At 33.1% G+C, this 24,670-nt stretch overlaps 1 protein-coding gene across 1 annotated transcript in view; it reads left to right on the top strand.

The window, feature by feature from the left end:
* Positions 1–21,892, top strand: part of LOC106872163 (transient receptor potential cation channel subfamily M member-like 2) — a 36,344-nt gene extending 14,452 nt beyond the window's left edge. Inside the window, exons 10-25 of the mRNA XM_014919045.2 lie at positions 350–434; positions 1,935–2,023; positions 3,607–3,707; positions 3,942–4,167; positions 4,625–4,690; positions 5,305–5,330; positions 6,618–6,717; positions 8,382–8,510; positions 11,196–11,213; positions 12,047–12,292; positions 12,616–12,790; positions 14,325–14,448; positions 16,001–16,191; positions 17,176–17,293; positions 19,985–20,108; positions 21,593–21,892. Coding sequence (XP_014774531.2) covers positions 350–434; positions 1,935–2,023; positions 3,607–3,707; positions 3,942–4,167; positions 4,625–4,690; positions 5,305–5,330; positions 6,618–6,717; positions 8,382–8,510; positions 11,196–11,213; positions 12,047–12,292; positions 12,616–12,790; positions 14,325–14,448; positions 16,001–16,191; positions 17,176–17,293; positions 19,985–20,108; positions 21,593–21,655 — 1,881 coding nt within the window. The 3' untranslated portion in view covers positions 21,656–21,892. The remainder of the gene's footprint in view (positions 1–349; positions 435–1,934; positions 2,024–3,606; positions 3,708–3,941; positions 4,168–4,624; positions 4,691–5,304; positions 5,331–6,617; positions 6,718–8,381; positions 8,511–11,195; positions 11,214–12,046; positions 12,293–12,615; positions 12,791–14,324; positions 14,449–16,000; positions 16,192–17,175; positions 17,294–19,984; positions 20,109–21,592) is intronic.
* Positions 21,893–24,670: the final 2,778 nt, after the last annotated feature.

The following is a 24,670-nucleotide window of genomic DNA, read 5'->3' as shown; positions in this document are numbered from 1 at the left end:
ATATATATATATATATATATACATTTATAATTTATAATTTACAACATAGCGGGAGCCAGTCCAGTGGCATTGGCAATGACCTCGCTCGAATGATTTTCTAACATGCCACCAGCACAAGTGCTAGAAGGCGACGCTGGTAACGATTACGCTCAAATGGTGCTATTTACAGGCCACTAGCATAGGAGCCAGACAGCTGCTCTGGCAATGAACATGCTCGGACAGTGCTGTTAGTGCTCCACTGGCGCAGGTGCCAGTCATCGAATATGGTTCAATTACGATTTCGATTTATAATTTACAACATAGCTTGAAATGATAATACATACATATGACATTCTTTTTAATTTTTCAGAAAAATAAAGATATTAGCATTAAAGATGGAGTTTCTTTACTCAATAACCTCATGAATGATGGATATTTTGCAGAAAGGAAAACAGGTCATTATTATTATAATTATTATTATTATTATTATTATTATTATTATTTGTCTTCTTTCAATTTTGTTTCCATTTCTTGCTGAGTGTCTTCCTGACACATAGGACAGAGAAACTTACTGCATACATTGGTAGGGTATTAAAGTAAACATACCAGATTGTTCATTTACAAAGTCAAGATATGTTATAGAAAAAAAACGGGAGGAAAGAAAGAAAAGAAAAAGAGAAAAAATGAAGAAAAGAAAGCAAAGAAAAACTGGGAAAAATTCACAGCAACAATTCTCCTCTTCTCAGTATGTGTGACATAGCAATTAAAACAATCTTTTGCACTTCTTGCATGGATGGTAAGCCAGGGATCATTCTTGTTATTATTATTATTATTATTATTAAGCCAGTAAGCTGGTTGAAACGTTTGCATGCTGGGCAAAATGCTTAGTGGCATTTGGTCTATCCTTACGTTCTGAGCTCAAATTACACCAAGGTCGACTTTGCTTTTTATCCTTTTAGGTTTGATAAATGAAATACCAGTGAAACACTGGGGTTGATGTAATTGACTAGTCCCTTCCCACTAAACTTCAGGCTTTGTACTTTTAGTAGAAAGATTTATCATTATTATTATTATTATTAGTAGTAGTGGTAGTAAGTATGAAGGTGGTGAGCTGCCAGAATGGTTAGTACACTGAATGAAATGCTTCGAGGCATTTCAATCATCACTCCATTCTGAGTTCAGATTCTACCGAGGTCAACTTTGCCTTTCATCTTTTTGGTGTTGATAAAATTAAAGTACCAGCTGAATACTGGGGTCAATGTAATCGACTTGTCCCCTCCATCCAAATTGCTGCCCTTGTGACAAAATGTGAAACTATTATTACGATTATTATTATTGTTATTATTAAGGCAATGAGGCAAACCAGGCGAAATGTTTAGCGGTATTTCGTCCATCCTTATTTTCTGAGCTCAAACTCCATTGAAGTTGATTTTGCCTTTCATCCTTTCAGGGTTGATAAAATAAGTACCAGTTGAGTATTGGGGTCAATGTAATCAATTAGTCCCCTCCCCTCAAGTGTCAAGCTTTGTGCTTTTAGTAGAAAGGATTATTATTATTATTATTATTATTATTATTATTAAAGTGGTGAACTGGCAGAATCAGTAACATGCTGGACAGAATGCATTTTGGCCATCTTTATACTCTGTGTTTATACCTTTCTCCTGAAATTGCTGGCCTTGTGCTAAAATTTGAAATCAATTTTAATGCATTGATTTAGCAGAAGTTGTAGAATAATATCATAATATTTAAGTTAAATATTTCTGAAGTTAATTTTTTTTTCATATTTTTGTTTTTTTTTGTTTTGCTTCTCAGGAGTCCAGAAAATGGTCAAATTTAGAAAATAGATGGTCAGATAAAATCTGTAATAATTTTCTTCAGTTTTCTGTTTTCTTTTTATTCCTAGTATTTGAATTAATTGTATCACATTTTTTTTATTTGTCTGCTTCTTATTTCAGATAGCTTTCACATTGCAATAAAATTGTTCTTATGGGCATTGTTTTTGAACAGAAAAGAAATGGCTTTTCTATTTTGGAAAGAAGGCATGGTAAGTTGGTTTGTTGCAAGAGCCACATAAATGACTCATTTGTCTAGATACAAGGCAAGTTTTTTTCAGAGCACAAGTATAGTCACTTAACCAGTCAACCATATTGGTTCTTCAACTCAAACTGTAGAGTAAAAAAGCTAAAATATTGTAAGACATTTGACTCCTTGACATTTCTGCCACCTTGCTGTCCTAATTATTTTCTTCTGAGGAATAACTGGGTTGCAATACAGAATAAAATAGTTATTTACATATTTATTATTTTGATAGAGCACCAGACTATGCACTGCTCAGCCAAGGAAGCTTCTTCTTTTTGAAGATATTTTTGGAAAGTATACATATATTATCTTACTGCTGCTGCTACTACTACTACTACTACTACTACTACTACTACTACTACTACTTTGTTCTTCGTTGCATTTGAAGAGCTAAGGATGGCAATTACTAAGCAGTATTAGATTAATTTAATGTAGAAGTGATTATTAGATATAAGACATCACTTGTAGTCTGTAAGCAGAGCAATTGAGGTTTACTGAGGTAATCATAACTCTTTTATGAGGTTGAAACATTGGACTGACACCTCATTAAATTCTTCAGTCCCAGAGAAAGAGTTAAACACAGCACTCCAAGATGAAAACATACTTATTAAATTTACTGTACATCTACTTCTTACAACAATAATACTTTTATTTACATTTAGGTTAAAGTGGATCCAGAAACAGTCATGTTTTTTTACCACAAAGTCTGTCTAGTTCTGGTACTAACATTGTTTCCTTTGCTGTCCTGGCACTTTATTGATTCAGTTATCAGCAGTTCTATTATTTAACTATTCACCCCTTTTAAATAATATTACAAAAATAATAATATAGATTTAATAAAAAGATTAAATGTGGTACTTAAAATGTTTGAAACACCAGAATTTGGTAGGGTAAAAACCAAAAACAAAATCAAGAAATTTGGTGAATAAAATTTGAAGAAAAGCAACAAAAATTCAATAGGTTATAGCAGTACGTACGTTTCGTACAAACTTCATAAAATGTACATTATGCAGCTGAGGAGTACATTTTCATTGTACATTTTATGTAGTGTTCTCACTACATGAATAAATGAAGTTTGTACGAAACGTACGTACTGCTATAACCTATTGAATTTTTGTTGCTTTTCTTCAAATAATATTACAAAAAGTCAGAATTTAGGTAAAAGATATTGATGTTTTCTCACAGCTTATGAATTATACTTTAAGCTGTATTTAACATGGTTAAGCAAATTAGTCAGTGTTTTTTTATATGAACGCAAGGCTATTCATTTGCAATGGTATGGTATGACTTTGGGCATATGAAACTTTGGCAGAATTTGAAACTGAATGCAACAAAGTGCTATTTCTAAAAATCGTCCCTCTTAATACCAGTATTGGGCAAATACGGAGCAAACATCATGTAGTAAGGGACTTTAAAAGTCATAATTAATGAATAAATAGTAAAATATTTTTTTATATCTTCTTGTGTCTCGTAATTTAATTTATCTTATGTATATTGCGATTAAATGTGTTCACATTTAGTATTTTGATACAATTGTCATTTTACTAGGGCGCGTTACCATCTGCTCTAATTGCGAATAAGTTGCTCATATCATTGAAAGAAAAGTGTAAAGATTATGACAAAAGGATCCAACTACAGGAACATGCTGAGTGAGTATATATATAAAAGTATGTATGGATAGGTGGATATTTGTTGATGCTTACATTGTTAAAAATGTCTATATGCTAAATAAAAACAGAGAATCACAGTGGCAACTTAGTATGCACAAGAATTTTTCTCCAATCAATATTGAAGTTAAAGTTTGTTGATTATAAATATGTAAATATTTTGTCTTTCATTTGATTTGGAACTTTCATAAATACTGATTTTTCTGTTAATTTTAGTCTTTATGAAGAACATGCCATTGGAGTTTTGACTGAATGTTACTACGCAGATGAAAAAGGGACATTAGATTTACTGCTGCTACAACGGAAATCTTGGAATGATGCTTCATGCATGAAAATAGCATTTAATGTTAACAATAAGAAATTTGTATCCCAGGCTGCTTGTCAGTCTTTGTTGACCAAAATTTGGATGGGAAAAATGAGTAAAAAGACCAAAATATGGATGGTAGAGAACTTAAATTCTCATATAAAATTTACACATCATATATTGTTCATGTATTATCTAACTTACATGTATCATATTTTACACATATATATTCTACACATACACAGATTACATGATTACATGTATCATAACCTTTAAAAATATTTAAATCTGTATATTATATTGTTTACCTGTATACACATATTATATGTATTATACTGTTTATATGCATTTTTTTTCTTTATATATTATATAGTTTACATATGCAACAGGTCCCGAGTTGACATTATTCTGCCAACATCATATTCATTTCAAGTTGCATTGTTCAATGTCTATTTTTAATTGATTTTCATTATTTTATATATTGATACCAACTTTACTGTCAGGTTTTTATATTAAGTGCATCCTTGAATATTTCTCCATAGTTTTTTTTTTTTGAAATGAAAATAACAATTTCTTATTTTTATTCTTCTTTCAGTTGCTACTCTGTACATTGTGCCCATTGTTTATATTTTTGATATGTTTTCATGACAACGACGACCAGGTAATGTTTGTTACTTTATTACTGTCATAGCTTATGATTACTAATAATCTCAGAATTATTATCATAATAGTATCGTCATAAAATTCTTTGATGACATATTGGTATGAATATATTGGTTTTCTTATCAAAATAGCCAACTATAATTCAGAGCAACAGGAACACACACACACACACACGCATCCCCCCCACACACACACTTTCACTCTCTCTCTGCAATTATATCATATTCACAAATAACTATGTTGTAGGAACCAGTAAAATACTATGTCTTGCAACATTTAAAATTAGAATCATCAAATTTTTGTTATAAAATGTTTCTATCAAGAGACCAATTATTTTATCCATACATGTTGCAAGTTCCATTTTCTTAGCTTATGACTTGATTGAAGCAATATATGTAACCAGAACACTATTAGAATATTATTCTGTATTGGATATATTGCCAGGAAAAATTGAAAGCTTAAACATGTAATAGATATAACATTGCCAGAAATCTGATGATATGACTGTGGTAATATTAATAACTGTAAATATATCTTAACATGTAGACAACAAAATATAATAAAACAGATCTATTATATATTCTTAAGTTATACCTCCATTCATATTTGCAGGACGATGATGAAGAAACGAACAAATCGTAAGTTGTATTTATTTTTATGATTATCAAGAGGATATTAATCAGACATGTGACCACATGTCACATCTGAAATTTTTTACTACATTTCATCCATTGTTGTTGGTTTGTCCCTGACTTGCAAATATCTTTTCATTTGGGATCTAACACAGCAATTATTGATCCTCTCCCATAGATATTACTCACTTCAGGACACACAACATATTTAATTCGTTATTAAGAATGTTTACTACTTCAGAAAACATCAGACCTCTCCCCATGTCTCTTGGTAAAATTACTTATTCCACTTGTGATGCAGATTATCACTCGTCTCAGCAGTTTCTATTTATTCTCTTAAATACCACCATCACTTAACCTGACTTGCTGCTAATTCTCTCATCTAATCTCCCTCTAACACCAACTCTTTACAATATCATTCTTCCAGTCATGACATGTGTCTGAGTCACTTTTAACCTAATGATGAAACAAGACTGTTATGCTTTCCACTGGCCAAAATTTTGATTTTCAATTTTTTTCTCTGAGTGGTCTACACTCTCTGAGTGGTTGGCGTCAGGAAGGGCATCCAGCTGTAGAAACTCTGCCAAATTTAGATTGGAGCCTGGTGTTGCCATCCGGTTTCACCAGTCCTCAGTCAAGTCGTCCAACCCATGCTAGCATGGAAAGCGGACGTTAAACGATGATGATGATGATGATGATGATGATGATGATGATGATGATTGCTAACATAAGTACCATCTATATATTAGGATTGAATCAATTGACAAACTACCATTTAATGAATCTTTGACTTGGTGTTGTGTCATCCCACTTTCCAGTCATCCATAGAGTAAAGCAGTTATCCATTATTTTTGGTACTGTACTTGAAAGAATGGCAAACAAACTAGCAGGCAGAGTGTATATCCACACAAGAGTAGATACGGTTCTGCTGGAGTTATCTAGATTAAGGTCTGATATGATGTGCTGCAATAGATTGCTACTGTGATGGGAATAATCTGTCCCAATTAGTGAAATTGGATGAGGTTTACCAAGTGTTCACATTGTTTGGTTGTGCTGCTGCACATGAATGATTTGAGGCTAAGGGGTTTGACTGCATCAGTGACTTAAAATGATGTGAAGTGACAAGGGGATGGTTTTAGTTACCTGCTTGTCTGTTAGAGATGACTTCCATGTTACAATTGTATTTTATATTCTCAGATGGTATAACACACACACACACACACACACACACACACACACACACATTTATTTGCAATTTATTATTAATTAGTAAAATAAATTATTCTAATTCAGATCTAGATGTTGCTGCAAGTCATGTGGAGAATGTTGCAGTATGTTCTACAGATGCGCATCATTTTATAATACTCCTGTCGTAAAGTTTTTGAGCAATTTGGTATGTACCAACACATAAATATTTAAATGTTTCTTTGTGTGGGTAAATTTTCCTTTCAAATAAATTCTAAGAGAGAAGAAAACATTTACTCTTTTAAAACAAATTTTACAAAAGTGTTTGATTTCTTCTTCCAATTTCTCACTGCCCTTCTTCTTTTGAATAACACCTTTAAAACGAGATGAAAAAAGTTGAAGACTTAATATTTTTGAGAAGGTATTTTGTTTATTAAACTTCACTGAAATGTGAGCATATTTAAATAAGTTAATTTGTTTTTAATATTTCTTGATAGAATTAGATGAAAATCAGACAAAAGATGCTTTGATGTTTTTAATTAGAGCCCTTCTTCATTCTACATTCAGATCTTTCTAGGGTTAACTTTGCTCTTCTTCCTTCTGGGGTCAGTAATATGATACCAGACAAATGCTGGTATTGTTTTAAGTGACTAGACCAGCCCCTAAACTTAGATCCCTTTTACCTCAGAAATTAATGTTACTTCATTGTCTAAAGAATCGTTGCTGCACCAGGCAAAATGGTTAGTGGCATTTCTTCTGTTTTTACATTCAGAGTTCAAATTCAGCCAGGGTTGACTTTATATTTCATCCTTTTGGGGTCAATAAATATCAGTTGAGTACTGGGGTCAGTCAATGTAATTGACTTACTCATCCCTGAAATTGCTGGCCTTGAACCAAAATTTGAAATTAATATTACTCCACTGTCTCAGTTAAAGACTAAATAGTTTGAATCGCCATTTAAATAATTCCATTTTTGTAGCATTTTAATCTTTAGAAATGTCAAAATACAGCCTCTGTTTCTTTCTGGATTCAGTTACTCTCATATACTGAATTCCATCCTTCACCTCTCCTCATAAGAAGTTAACAGCTCCTCTTTAGGTTTCAACAATGAATGTTCCAGTTGTTATTTCTCCCCTTTATTTGTATCTGCATTACTAATTTATGAATCTAAATAAAATTATAGTCTCTCTCTCCTTCTCTCCCTCTTTCTCTCTCTCCCACTCTCCCTCCCTTTCTCTCTGTTAAGAGGGAGAAGAGTTTGAAATATTAAAACTTTTTTTCTTCCTCATGACATAAAATTTACTCACCCTGTTTTGGTCACTCTAAGACTATGGGTAGAAGATACTTGCCCAAGATTCCATGTTGTAGGATTGAACCTGTGGCAGCAAGATTTCAAAATGATCTTAACAACAAAACTGTGTTTCAGCTGATAGGAAGTACACACATGTAAATATTCATATACACAGACAATATGCACACACATACACACACATTTACATATGTACAGATATATCAAGACATACACATGTACATACATATACACACGTATAACCAAGGACAGGATTGTGCTGACATACAGACACCCACACACTCATGTACCAACATACAAAAGAACACATACACATTCATGTATGCACATATTCATATTTAGCTCAAAGCATAGATTTTGACAATTTTACTTACACCCTTCTAGTTCATTCTTTACATTTAAACACAGCAGATGTAAAAAGAATATATGTGAGAAAATAAAAATGGGTTTTCAGTTTTTAATCTTCTCCCATGTGTTCCTTTTGTTTAAATATAATCAAGTATTTGACATCAAATCCTTGTGACAATAAATTTAATGTTCCTCAAATTCTTTTTCTCTTCCAGATATTTTATATAATTTTCCTTGGAATTTATAGCTATGTGTTACTTGTTGAGCTGAAACCTCAGATTTTTTATCTAGAATGGCTTCTTATTGTGTGGGTGATTGGAATATTTACAGAAGAAATACACCAGGTAAGTACTATCTCAAAATTATTTAATCAAAACTATTCTAGTGTTTAGTGGTTATGAATTCTGTGTAAAATAGATGAGGGTACTGTCATAGTAAAATACAGCCAGTACATTCAGTAAAATGGTTGGCATGAGAAAGAATACCCAGAGATGCTTGATGCCCTGCTGGTGATGTCCTTTACTTAATGTGTATTTTTTATTATATATATATTTATATATATATATATATGCATGTCTGTGTGTGTGTATTTAAATTGATGTAATGATTGCATTGGTTCTTAGTTTTTACACCGACGTCTCTACGTTACACACCACCAACAACACCCACACAGGTTCTCTCAATACTGTTTGTGTGAATTGCTTCACCATGGTTAACACCGAGTACAACCTGTGAGAACTCCTGTACCTAGTAACCGGCCACAGCATTGAAGCCTCAACTTCTCGGGCGACAGTATCTTTTCTCCGGCTCTGCTATACGGCCACGACTTCTTGTATAGCACCTCAACCACTGTGTACCTTGAATACGAACTGGTATTTCTCATCCTTGTGTCTGGACTTTCTTCTAACGCCCTTATAGACTCTTTTCTATGCTCTCTATCTCTCGCACTCACATACACATGTTTGTATACACACACTCATTGTTTATATGACAGCTTGTCTATTATTGTGTTTTGTTATGTCGCATTCACACACAAACACACACACACACAGACATTCTAGTTGACAACCAATAAAACCTTTCTCATACTTTTTACCATTTGTGTCTCTCTTTTCCTTGTTGGCACTTAACTCATTTTAACCTCATTTCCATTTCTTGTTTTTTATATTTGTGCCGACTGTGCGATGCGTTAAAGGAGCCATTCCTTCGTTACCATTTCCTGGTCGCAAGGTCGTTACAGTCTTTATTATATTTTATTTTACAGTCCCTACATGGATATTTCATAAATTATCCTATTGTGCCTTAAAGTCATGATATTATAAATGCCTAAATCTATTTTCTTAGAAGGTTGTTTGGGAAGACCTTTTGTAAAACAATCATATGGAACAATTTTTATATTTTTAGTAATATTTCTATCCTATCTTCTGCTTGAGTAGAAGTTCTGCAATTCACCTAGTATCAAAGAGCTTTCAAAATCTATTTATATATACCCAGTAATTTTGATCTGCATCTGGATGAAACTTCAGCACTTTATGTTAGTTTTAGGCTTGTCTGTCCAAACAATGTATAGGTTGGAGAGGTACTCCTGTGGCTAGCTTACACTTTAGAGACTGTATATCCATAAATAAAAGACCTTTGATATCCCCTTATAGAGAGAATTCCAAGCTTCTTCATCAAGCATTAACTTTGACTATTATAATAATTCTTGCATTCCATCTCCTACAGACATTCAGTATAATGTTGTACAGATTTCTTTACATATGTCCAAGCAGAGACACCGTGACTTTGATATAACTGCTCATAACAGAGACAGAATGAATGTTTTTGCTTCATAATTCAACATTACATTTCAACACTTCTTTCTCATTATCAACATTTAATAATGTAGTTTATTAAATTGTAAAGTGTAAAAACAATTTATATTTTCATAATTATAAAATAAATTAGAAATTTTTAAATAAACTAATCTTGTTGAAATTTTATCTTCCACATTTTCTTTCTTATCGAAATTGAACCAAATTCAATGACTGGCAACCATGCCAACCTTCCTTCATTGGACACTAAACTCAGCTTGCGAAGACCTGTTGGCACAAGTGAAATCGAAATTAAACCAAATTCGATGACTGGCACCCATGCCAATGGAGCGCTAACAGCACCATCTGAGCGGGATCATTGCCAGGGCAGCTGTCTGGCTTCCATGCCAGTGGCACGTAAAAAGCACCATTTGAGCGTGATCGTTACCAGCGTTGCCTTACTGGCACTTGCGCCAGTGGCACATGAACAAAACATTCAAGCAAGGTCGTTGCCAGTGCTGCTGGACTGACTCCTGTGCAGGTGGCACGTAAAAAATACCATTTGAGCGTGGCCGTTGCCAGTACCGTCCGACTGCCCCTTGTGCTGGTGGCACGTAAAAGCACCCACTACACTCTCGGAGTGGTTGGCGTTAGGAAGGGCATCCAGCTGTAGAAACTCTGCCAGATCAGATTGGAGCCTGGTGCAGCCATCTGGTTCGCCAGTCCTCAGTCAAATCGCCCAACTTATGCTAGCATGGAAAGCGGACGTTAAATGATGATGATGATGATGATATATAAAGATAAATTAGAGAGATACTATTGACAATCCTTTAATTTATTTACATTATGATATTACATAATATACTACGAATATAATATAACATATTATCGTATAACATAAACAATTATTAAAAAAAACAAAAAAGGTATTTAATTTATCTTTGTAATTGCATTATAGCCATATTTATATGGTATTCAACTGACATACCAGTGAACTGGATGTTTAACACACCCCTTTGAAGGACCTATTTTCCACAGTTTGTATATATATATATATATATATATACACACATTATACACACACACACACACACAAGCACACACACACACACACACATACATATACTGCATGAAGCATGATGGATTTATACTGATTTTCCAGAGCCTCGTGCCTGAAGATGTTTGCATGGTTTCAATTTATTGATTGACGGCAATTATTTCTATTTATTCTTTCAGATTTTCAAAAGAGACATGGTAAGTATTAACACTTTTAGAAATCTGATTCCATCATAAATAGTCATTTGTATATATATATATATATATATATATATACATAATATATAAAATGCTATAAGGTAACCTTACAAGTATTTATTTTTAGTCAAGACACATTTTCAGCCATAATGTGGAAAACAGATTTGGTTAAGCTCTGCGTTTTTATCCTTGTAGCCAGAAAAAGGGATTAACCTGACCGTTTTCAGCATATATTGTCATTTCATTACAGATTCATTACTCTCTTACATGATCAGTAAGAGTACACACACACACACACACACACACATATATATATATATGTACATATACATACATAAGTTTATCATTTAAGTATATATGTGCATATCTAGATGTGCAAATATATGCATGAGAAGACAAACATAAAACATACAAATCTGCGCATATACATAAAAAAACCCCTGTTGTTGATGTTGAAATTCCAATGAAGGTACCGTGTATCTAGGTTAGAAACCGGTTCTTTCTCTGTTGGCAAGAGATCTTGAAATAAAGCTGAATAATCTTTTCTACTCTAGGCACAAGTCCTGAAATTTTTGGGGTGTGGCCAGTCGATTAGATCGACCCCAGTACGCAACTGGTACTTAATTTATTGGCCCTGAAAGGATGAAAAGGAATTTGAACTCAGAACGTAAAAGACAAACAAAATACCCGCTAAGCATTTTGCCCAGTGTGCTAACGTTTCTGCCAGCCTGCTGCCTTAATAAAACTGCATAGTGACATAGATATTTGTGTGTGTGTGTGTGTGTGTGCATGTAACTGTTTTATTTTATTTTTATTTTCTGCTTACATTTCAGATGTTAACAAAAAGTTCTAACTCACTTCGCTCAAAATTAATCAATTACATCTGTGACATTTGGAATGTTGTTGATGTTATAACTATTATCTTGTTCAGCATGGGGTACGTTCTTCGATTTCTGAAACTGGATGATTATGCCAAAGTGGTGCTTAGTTTAAACTTGATCTCCTTTTACATCCGGTTTCTTTATATGCTCTCATTCCATAGACATCTTGGACCGAAGCTTATAATGATTAAGAAAATGGTGAGTCACAAGACTGGATTTATTTTTAAACTCAAGAAATACATTCTATCCTTTCTAACTCAGGCCTGTGAGAGAAACAAAAAAAAAAAAAAAAGTTTTGAAGCAGCCAATTCAACCTCTATCATATCTGCTGCAATTCTCTTCATTATAACCACTACAAATGAACCAATCAAATACTGATGAAATCTCACATTGAATAGAGTATCTTTGTACTACATTGTTAATTATTTTGTAATGTTAACTGTAGATACTGTTAATTTATGTTAATATTAACAAATGATTAATTATCGCTACTTACTTTTTAACATTATTTATTCTTTCAGATGCAAGACCTTGGATATTTTATCATAATTCTATTTGTCTTAATGATTGCCTATGGCATTGCTTCCCAGTCAATTCTCTATCCAAGTGCTCCAGTTTCTTATGATTTGTTTAAAAGAGTATTTAGGAAAGCTTATTTTCATATGTATGGAGAACTTTTTCTTGAAGAATATGAAGGTAAACAAATTTGATATACTTTTTCACTTTCTTTCAAGTCATTTGACAGAAACAATGGCTTGCAAACATTTTTTGAGTTTCATAAAGAAAATTTACATTGTATTTAAGTGGAATGTGTTAGCAGAAATTGTAAATATAGTTTTAAAGAATACTTTTTTAACTCTGCATTTTCAAACGGAATCATTTCAGATTCAACTTTGCTTTCATCCGTCTGTTATCAATAGATTAAGTCCTTGTATTATTTAGGATTTGATTCAATCTAGGTAAAAAAACTGTCCATGTGCTCTACCAATTAATGTATTTTCTGTTTTTAACAATATTTTGGATAACATGACCGATACCATCACATTGTAATGTCTTCTTTATGCTCCATCTAAGAAGAAAAAATATGCTTTATTCTATGTTACCTAATGGTAGTTGAAACAAGTGCATAAAGGAAATTAATAGATATTATTTCAGGAATATGTCAATTGAATCTTTAAATTCAGTGTTTGTCAATGTAAAAGTCATCATCACCATCACCATCATTGATGATGATGATAATAATAATTCTTTCTACTATAGGTACAAGGGCTGACATTTGAGGCAGGGGCTAACCAATTACACTAATCCCAGTTCTCAACTGGTAATTAATTTATTGATCCTGAAAGGATGAAAGGCAAAGATGAATTCATTGGAATTAGAATCCAAAGCATTAGGAAGGTTAAAATGCTGCTCAGCATTTTGCCTGCTATGCTAATAATTCTGCCAGCCTGCCACCTTTATAATAATAATAGCAATCCTTTTATTGTAATGATGATAATCATTTTATTGTAACAATTTTTTTATTGTAATATTTATCTATCATAATAATAATAATAATAAGAGCCTGCTCATGGTCTGATTAATGATACACCTAGTGATGGTATCACAATAAAAACAGGAATGGGGGAAGGGATTAAGTCAATTACATCGACCCCAGTGTGTAACTGGTACTAATTTTATCGACCCCGAAAGGATGAAAGGCAAAGTTGACTTCAGTGAAATTTGAACTTAGAACATAATAGCAGATGAAAAACTGTTAAGTATTTCACCCAGTGTGTTAACGATTCTGCCTTAATAATAATAATAATAATAATAATAATAATAATAATTGTCAGATGATGATGATGAATATCTTTTTCTTTTCTTTCTTTTTCATTTCTTTTTTTTTCTTTCACATAACTTGATTTTGTAATTGAACAATTTGGTGTATTTATCTTAATGGTCTATCAATGTGAGTTTCTTTGCTTTAGGTGTTGAGAAGACACTCGGCAAAAAATGGAAACAAAATTAAAAGAATAATAATAATAATAATAATAATAATAATTTCCTACAATAGAGAATTCATGCAAGAATACCAGGCTCCAATTTCATTACTGTTTGATAACAACTCACAAAAATTGTGTTGCCAACACCTTAAGAGGAAGATTTCTTAAGTAAAAGTTTCAGATGCTATTACAATATGATTATAATTGTTAAAATATTTAATGATTTTTCATTTGCTTTGTTTCAGATTGTAATGTGAGCGACAGCAAATGTCCTTCTGAACTTGGTTCATATGTTGCACCAATTTTGATGTGTATATATATTTTACTAACAAATATTTTGCTTCTCAATTTACTGATTGCCATGTTCAGGTAAAAACTTTTCCTTGAAATGTGTGTGTGAATACATGTGCTAATGAAGTTTTAGTAAGTGGGTAACTATAGTTACTGGATTACATTTTTGAATAATTGAAATGAAAACAAAATAGAAACATATGAAAAAACTATAATTATTAGACATTAAATTTTATTTTAGAATTAATAAAATATATTTTAATTTGTTTTGACAAAATTCAGAATATTACCGACACTTTAAAATTTTTGTAAAATTCATCAGTTAATGTGTGCTGTATGAGCCTCTTGCTCCCCATCTCTCTCTCTCTCTCTCTCTCTCTCTTATCCCACCTCTAAATACATTCAGATATACTGGGTACTGTTAAACAGTCTCATTAAAACGTTAAGGAATTAAACATTGACAAACCAATAAAATGCAAAAAGTGCAACCATGGATTAGAAAAATGGAAGATGATTAATTATGTGATGATACTCATCAAATTCAAACAAGCAATGAACAAAAATTTAAAAATAAATAAGGAAACATGTTGAGAGATAAAAATGAAAACCCTTGATTGCCCATAAACATGAATTAAAAGCTGCCAGTATGAAACTCTTTCCTCAGAAGACAATAAATGAAAAAAGCAAAGAAATTAACAAGAGATTCAGTCAGAATCAGTTAACAGTGTTTATAGAGAGGATGGGTTAGTCAATAAAAACAGAGGCTCTTTCTCTGGATGATGTAGATTCATTCTGGAGATAAAAAAGAGTTTAACTGGGTTATTATATAGCCAGAAGAATTCTGAAAGAAATATTGTTCTGAATATTGCACCAAAAGCAGACAGTATCAATGGTGAATCTCTTGAAATTGTGATAGGAGAATTTCAGAATAGGAAACACCGGGAAGAGACTTGATTGTCAGCGACTTTTACAAAAACAAAAAATTGATATATTGGATACACCTTATGGATCTTAAATTGTACACTGTGAGCAGGGATGTACATATGTCAAATTGGCTGGCATTGGCAGAAATGTCACTGATACTGACATGGTTATTGGTCAGTTATATGCTAGAATATAAAGTATAGCACACACACACACACACACACACACACAAGTAACTAAAATGAATGGAATTTAGAGGTTTACCGAGAAACATCAACACAGTGAAACTGTACTGTCAGAAGTGTGATGGCACAGAAAGTGTTTGGTTACTGTCTCCCTGAGGCCTTGCAAAATTCTTGGTGATCAGGAGATTAAATATAGGCTATATATAGGTATATGTTACTGATAAGATAAAATATCACAGGGTTGTATGATGATGATGATCATCGTTTAACGTCTGCTTTCCATGCTAGCATGGGTTGGATGATTTGACTGGGGACTGGCAAACCAGTCCAATGTTTTGTTCACATGCCACCAGTACAAGTGCCAGCAAGGCGAAGCTGGAAACGATCGCGCTCAAATGGTGCTTTTTACGTACCACCGTCATCTCTGGGGTTTAAAATAGGGTTTAATTTGATTTGATATTATTGAAAGCTCAAAATGGAAATTAATTCTATTCTGTAATGTTTTTTGCTTTTCATTTCAGTTCTACTTTTCAAAAAGTGCAGGAAAAAAGTCATCTCCATTGGTCCTTCCAGAGATATGAACTAATCTTTGAGTTTTCTATCCGCCCTCCTCTGCCTCCTCCTTTCATACTGCTCTGTAACATCTACCAGTTCTGTCGTTATCTGTGTGAAAAAGCAAGTCATAAACAACCTGATAGAAAATCTGCATTTTGTAAATATCTTTTTCCTTGTTTTATTTCTATTTTTTGTAATTTCCCAAATTTGTACTTCTGCATATTATTGGATACAGTTTTTACTGTTAGAGATATTTTGCATCAATATGCTACACAACTGAGGTGTATGCAAGGAACCTGTTTGTTAGTCACTGACAGTAGGAGTACATGCCATAATAAAGGATCCACTAAAACTTTACCTGCGTATTACCACTATAATCCATATATGCCAGATCTTGTTACAAATGGGTATTGTGACCTCTCCTTCATGCTTCAACAGTTCAGCAGGGATATTGCCAACACCTACTGACTTTTCATTTTCCACTTATCTTATTGCAACTTTTTCTCACATGATTAGGGAATCATTCTCATTGAAAGAGTCCTTTACTTTCAGCATATTTGGACTTGTCAGATCTGATAATTGTACATTACAATGATACACCAATTCCCCTAAAATATCCAAAAATGTTATTGCTATACTTCATGAACACACTACAACATTATTCTGGTTTAATGTCTTCAAGGACAATCCAAACTTTTCTTGTATTTAAAGTGTAGTAATAACTACACTTCATAGCAAATGCAAGTTTATCTTAGCACTGCACTCAATAACCAGTACAACATAGTCTCTTTTTAAAACTATGTCCTAGTTACCACAACGTTATCTATGTTTTAACTCCACAGCAGTTATATGTATATATTTGCATTACCTCTACATTATATAGCCACTGTATTGTCTATATGTTAGTATTACGCTCTATAGCTATTGCAACATTATATAGCCATTACCAGTGTATTCTACAGCCACTGCAATTATATCTTTCCTTAACTGCTACACTTCATAATCTCTTGTAGTACATTAGGGTTGCACCTACACTCCTTAACCATAACATATTATGTATTATCTTGACACTCTAACCAGTACAGCTTTATGTGGAATAACTTTCACTATAATTAATATTTGCTATACCTTTCTTCCACAGTAAGGATACATGAAACCGATTTGGAAAAAGAAAACGAAAAAAATTTAATTCTCTGGGAAGATCAGATGGTTGACTCTTACATTGCAAGGCAAAATAAATCTGACAGTAAAAAGAATTTGTAAGTGATTTCATCTTTAAATTTGTATGCATTAAGCTAATGTTTTGACACTTGTAAAACAATTTTCTTTGGGAAAAAAAGTACAATTTTTGTAAGATTCAGGATAGGCTGCAGTTGAGAAAATACACTTGAGAGTTATGCTTCACCACCTCATCCCAGGTCTTCCTGGGTCTACCTCTTCCACAGGTTCCCCCTACTGCTAGGGTGTGACACTTTTTCACACAACTGTCCTCATCCATATGCAACATATGACCATACCAGTGCAGTCATCTCTCTTGCACACCACATCTGATGCTTCTTATGTCCAACTTTTCTTTCAGGGTGCTTACACTCTGTCGTGTATGCTCACTAATTTTACACATCCAGCGGAGCATACTAGCTTCATTCATTGCAAGCTTACGCATATCCTCAGCAGTCACCACCCATGTTTCACTGCCATATGGCATGGCTGTTTACACACATGCATCATACAGTCTACGTTTTACTCTGAGCAAGAGGCCCTTTGTTACCAACAGAGGTACAGGCTCTCTGAACTTTGCCCAGGCTATTCTTATTCTAGCAGCTATTCTCTCAGAGCATCCACCCCTGCTACTGACTTGGTCACCTAGGTAACAGAAGCCATTAACTACTTATTCATTGGTGTACATTACGAATGTGGTTTTGACCAGATGTTGTTGCTTTTTATGCATTACCTTGTCACTTTTACACACCAAGGTAAGTTGAAGAGAGTTAACTTGATTACATATATTTACAAGATATTGGCTTTTGGACATCCAATTGCTTTCTCAGAGTTGACTTTGTGTTCTAATTGTTGTTTGTTCCTTCTTGAGCCATGCCTGGTTCATAAGGGGCAGTTTCCCGGTTCCATTGGCATATAGGTTCCCCATCTGGATGGGATGGTGTTCCATCACAGGTGAGCTGCTATATGCAGGAGGAAATAGTGAGAGAAAGGTGTGGTGAAAGAGTCAGCAGAAGTTCACCATTACCTTCTGCTGGAGCCATGTGGAATTTAGGTGTTTTGCTCATAAACACACTCATCGCCCGGTCTGAGATTCAAACCTGCAATCCCTTGACTGTGAGTCCACTGCTCTAACCACTAGGCCATGAGCCTCCACTTGTATTCTAATTAGCCTCCATCATTTTCAAGTTGCACAACTCATATTAGAAAAGGAATTCCAAGACGTACCTTCATGCTTTCCATTCAAAGGTTTTTGTAAGGCCCAACAGCTTAGTGTTATATACTTTTTTTTCAATAATTATGCTTCCTTCATAAACCCATCAATATGTAGAAACCCTACACCTATAATATACCAATAAATTATGTTTTTAATTTTTGTCATTGTTTATAAAAAAAATATTGATGCAATTTCAGCTACATGAAAACTCCACTCCTACTCAGAATTAATAAATCTCAACATCAGTTTGAATGCTGGTGTCTATAGATGACATTGAAATATCACTCTAGATATTTACTCCAAATCTAACACAATATCCCTTTCTTATGCTCCGTAACATATCACCACAAGTTATTCTGATGCTTCCAAATGCATTGATACAAAATGAAACTTTCAGAAAGAACAAATGGCAGCGTTTTTTGAGTGGAATTCAGAAATTCAAATACAATTGCATTAAAGGATTAACCTATATGACCAGATTGTGGAAAGGTACATGTTCCTTTCAAAATTGGTAAACAGTTCTGAGAAGAACAGTATTAACCTTGCAATATATTACAAAAATGGTATTGACTGCAATTTATTCAATGTGCACTGTCAGTTCAGTGACTATTTACAACTTGGGAAATCTCTGAACACGAAAGAAAACACACCATCAAAATACAATGTACAGAAATTATTCAGCTTATTTGTGGTCTACACCTAACTGAAGTGTTCCTAAGTATTATTGCTGCACTTAAGGAATACTTGACAATGGCTATTACAAGCTGTGAAGCAGAAAGGAATTTCTCAAATTTATCTTTCTACCTTAATTGAAGAGTATTTCAATTATTTTACCATATTGTCATTAAAAAAAAAAAAAGACATTGCAAGGAATATCTCAAGTGACAAAACTTTGCATGTCTATATTGCAAGAAAACCCTGAAAGAAAGTATTTTAAAAATTTGGTTTATGTAGCATGTAATCTAATAGGTGTTTAAATTAAAAGATTATGTTAAATCTGATCATAGCTGTGTTTTATTCATTAGTCTACATTGTGTCAAGCATTTGTATAATGTCTAATTTTCAACTCAGCACAGAAATTTAAATTAAAACCTGAGATGTAAAATTGAATTTTATTTTAAAGTGTACGATGATCTGTCATGGAACAAATGCATTATAGGGATATCCAAAGACCATTACTGATAGGAAAAAGCTTATTGCATAGTGCCATTTTGGGGGATTTCACTCAATCACACTGTTCTCTAACCTCTTGGTTTTAGAGTCCTTGCATGGGTAGTAAGGTAATTTTCAAACCTTGTTGAATTTTGCGCTATTGTTACAGGCTTTGAAGAGGAGTGTCAAGACCCCCAAAACGTAGGTTTATCACTGCATGAAGAGAGGGAGGGGTAAAGATTTTCACCACACAACTGTGACTTGGCAAATTACATAATTCCACTACAGTGGAATACTATGATATAAATAGCTCTTTCATAATGTAACTACCCTTTAAATATAATTACATATTTTATCATTGCAGAATTGACCAATTAGAAATTTCTAAATATGAAAGTTCACAGAATATTTCATTCTCAGAACCTGAAAAGGAATTTACTAAAAGTGCAAATATTTTAAATCAGAGGCTGCAAAACATTGAAGAAAAGGTTTGTAATTTATTATTTTTAATTTATTTTTCAGTTTTAAGATGAGAACTATTAAATTTCACTTAATCATTATTCAATAAATATTTTCATTTTATGTTATGATTTACTCAAAATTTTGAGGAATTTATTAACTGAACAAATAATATTTATTGAATTATAATATCATTTATAATATTTATTAGAATTAAAGACTGGTCCACAGAGCAATGACAAAAAAAATAAATTATAAGACATTTAGAAATGTAGTAGTTATTCTGGCTGAAATCAACTTTATTGAAAATGGTTGTGTAGCATTTGTAGCATTATGAAATAGCATATCCTAAACAGAACAAATACATTAAAATGTTTATCTCAAATAAAGACTAAAAAATCTCATGAGGATACATTTGTTGCATCCTTTATGAGTATCTGTCAATCATCATCATCATATATGACACTAATATTATTGAAAAAAAAAAAAAACTAGTCATGGCAAAGGAAGGGTTTTTGTTTCTATCCATGCTACTACTACCAACTTTATATTTCAGTTCTCAGTCATTAATCAATCTAATTTTCTTCATTTTTAAGAAAGAAAGAAATTATATTAATTTTCATGTTATCAGAATCCAAGTAAATTTATCATATTTTATCATTGTTCAGCAAACTTGCAAACAACTCCATTTACTTTAATTAGTGTGATTACATATAAAACTAATTGTAATATCACTGGAGCTATGATACATCACCACCTATGATCCCTGATCAGAAGAATCCAAATGTGACCATCCCACACTTTAATCTCATTTAGTATACATAGAACTATATTATCTAATGTGTTTCCTTTTTAAGATGGTAGGGTGAGATCAAAAGAAGATCTGGTTTATTTCTTGAAGCTTGAGAGACTCAATTGCTGGCCAATATATTATAAATTATTTAATTTCATACTCTACCATTTGAGGCTGATTGCTGATTTAATCTGTATTATTTTTTTTTGCCTGTTTCAGTCATAAGAATGTGGCCATGCTGGGGCACTGCCTTAAAGAATTTTTAGTTGAATGACTTGACCCTGCCTGGCACTTATACTATTGATCTCTTTTGCCAAACTGCTAAATTATAGGGACGTAAACACACCAAAACCAATTGTCTAGAAGTGGTGGTAGTATACAAAAACAGACACAAAGACACCCACCCCCACACACAGAGGCACATATATAGATATACAATGGGCTTCTTTTCAGTTTCCATCCACCAAATGTGCCAAATGCATTAATAAATAAAATGCATTGTTTTCGATATTTACTTCAAAATTAGGGCATCCCTCACCACCAAACACAAATTGAAAGAAAGTACAAGGCCCAACGGTAAAGTCAAAAACATTTGAAGATTTTATAACTGTGATGAAAATTTATTTGAAACTGAAAGTAAATAAAATAAAATAAAAAACGGAATATAACAGCTTGTATATATTAAACACTAAATAACAAATGATTTTTCTTTACTTTCAGATAAATAATATTGATACAACTCTTGCAGTATTGAAAGAAAATCTCATGGTAAGAAAACATTGAGAAGAGGGCCCTGGAGGAATGTTTACTGAATGTGGTGAAGCAGACTTTTGCTTTGAGAATAGCCAACTAAGAATATAATTGACATTTACTGTACTTAAAGTATCAGTTACATACTAAATCATAAATAAACCATAAGCAACAGCAACACTAGCACCAGGAGTGGATGTTGTTGTTGTTAATGATTTTTGGACAGTTCGAGGAAAAAATTATTAATAAAGCTTAAAATATAAAAAGGAAGTGATAACTGTTTATTCATTAAAGCAAGTTCATCATCATCATCATCATCATCATCATTATTTTAATGTTTGTTGTCCATGCTGGCATGAGTCGGATGGTTTGACTAGGTTGGCATTGCTGGAAGGCTGCATCAGACTTCAGTCTGATTTGGCATAGTTTTCTACAACTGAATACCCTTCCTAATGCCAAACACTCTGAGAGTGTAATGGGTGCTTTTATGTATCAATAGCGTTCACGTATTTGTTTCTGATCCCATCCTCTGCTAGAGTTTACCATTTTATTCTGTAAGTTGCACTGGACTCACAAGTTTTGTGAGTTTTCCCTGCTGTCGATACTCTCACATTGCGGATAATTAGTACCGAAGAGGGTTTTGCAGGAGTTTGGGATAATGAGCAACGTGACTTTGGCAGGGGTGTATATTATAACCTCTCCTTTTCGTAATTTTAATGAACTAGATTGATATGCACTGCCATTGAGGAAGTGGATATGGAATAAGTCAGCTGATAATTGCTGACAAGAGGTGATACTTCACTCATCAGATGATCATATGCATGCACTGAATGGGTTCACTGCCAAGTGTTGCAAGGAATGGCAGAGGATTAGTATTGCGAAGATTGAGACATTGATCTTCTAAAGAAAGTTTTCCCAGTGCACTCTGCATGTTAATGGAACACTACTGTAGCAAGTGAAGAAATTTACATATCTCATTCATGAGTGGTGGAAAACAGGAGACTAATTTGAATGCTAGAATTGTGAATGCTGACACAGTAATGTGTCAGATCCAGCATTCGATACTCAGAAGAGGAGAAGTTGGAAAAAAGCCTGCAGGGATTCAAACTCTATCTGCGAAATTGTCAGTTCACGATTATGAGTAAGCTACACAGCTGAGCCATGTATGTTTCATACGAACACCCTATTTATCAACCAACCAATTTGCAGCAGATTGCACCACCAGTTGCAACATCATCTCAAGTGTCCTTTACACTAGCTAAGCAATTTAGGCCCAAAACCAAATGGGGTTCTGGTGGCTTTCGAACAGAACAACTCGGATCTCACGCAGCCAATCAAGGAAAAGACTTCAGCAAGTTTCAGTAGTCTCTTATCTTCGAGATAACTAATCGTCGATCAGATACAGTTAAGTCAATCCCTACATCCTAGTCTCTGATGATCTATGTATGTATTCATGCTTGGATTTCCCTCAATAAAATCTGTTGTTAAATGTTCATGAGTTTTGCTTTCACACCACGTTTGGTGCAGCTACAACACAATCTCATGACAATGGTAAACCCGAGATCAAGAGAAATTCTATGGTAATTAAACTAATCTTCATAAATCTCGCAAATGATAATTCGAATTTTCAGAACTAAAGGTTTTTCATTTCTGATCATTACTAAAACCAATTGACTGTCATTCAATGTCTGATGAAATAAACGGTTATTTATTTTACTCAAGTTAACCTCAAGTTTTTCTCAAGAGAGAGTGATACACATTAGTACAGAATTTTCATCATCATATTTTTATCAGTCTCAGGGAGATCAACGTTCCAGCATAACAATGGATATGAAATGGATGCAAGCAAACACCACATAACAGTGAGAATAGACTAAGCATCAAACGGGGAAAAAAGCTACCAACATGATCCTTACTTACTATACCCTCATCGTTTTGGTCTGCAATGTTGATATACTGATAGCATTAAGACCAACGCTTTCCACCAACTAAAGTTTTCGTCCATGCAAAATAGCAGTCAAAACCAACATTTCATTACTGATGAACGTTTCATCTAACTTCAAATGCAAGATTTTCAAACGAATTTTATCCACATCCTTTGCGAGTCGTTGCAGTAACAACCAGTATTTAATCTACTCATACCATTTTGGCTTAAATGATTCAAAATAATTTGTCCTTAAACATGGCAAGTTCATATGGCTTGAATAAAACATGAAAATCAGACTTAGAATTTCTTTTGCATATGTGTATATATATATATATAAGTCAGTATATAGTGGGGTTGTGTTAACCGCACGTGGAGAAATAATAGGAAAATGAAAAATAACAATAAGGCAGAATGCTAAACTGAAAGCATATTTTAATATAGATTTCTAACTGGCTTTCATTGCATGGCACATTTTCAAGAAGAGGGGGAATGAAAATGTTTTTGACAAAAAAGTAAAAAATAATATATAAAAAATATAATATATAAAAAAATAAATATACCAATACATTATATTGTCTTTGAGCTTTTAAAGTTCAATGGTAATCCATGTAGATAATAGTTGGAAAAATAAGGATGCATGAAATTGAGAGTTGTGTTAGGTTTAAAAAAAGAGAAAAGGGGCTAAAGGTTTGTGTGTTAAGCAGGAAGTGTGTCAAAACAGGAAGTGTGTGTAAGGGAAGACAAATCTCTTTAGTTGGAGTTATGAACTCTTTGTCAACAGGAAGTTTATGTCTGTTCTTAGAGAAATAAGGTCACTGAGGGGTTTGTGTGTTAAGAAGTGTTTGGAATTTCTCTATGAAAAGATTCTCCTTGTTGATTCTTTCTTGTGTGGAGATTCTGTCTTTACATTGATAGAAAGGGAATTTAAGGAATTTAAGGTTGCCAACACTTCCTATATCGGACAGACGAGCCTCCCGTTATATTTATTTTTTTATATATTATTTTTTTTTATATATTATTTTTTTATATATATTATTTTTTACGTTTTTGTAAAAACATTTTCATTCTCCCTCGTCTTGAAAATTTTCCATCCAATGAAAGCCGGTTAAAAATCTATATTA

The sequence above is a fragment of the Octopus bimaculoides genome, chromosome 17 (assembly GCF_001194135.2).
Source record: "Octopus bimaculoides isolate UCB-OBI-ISO-001 chromosome 17, ASM119413v2, whole genome shotgun sequence".
NCBI classification, from domain to species: Eukaryota; Metazoa; Mollusca; class Cephalopoda; order Octopoda; family Octopodidae; genus Octopus; species Octopus bimaculoides.
Note: the sequence above shows the minus strand (reverse complement) of the source record. Positions and strands in the feature narration are given on the sequence as shown.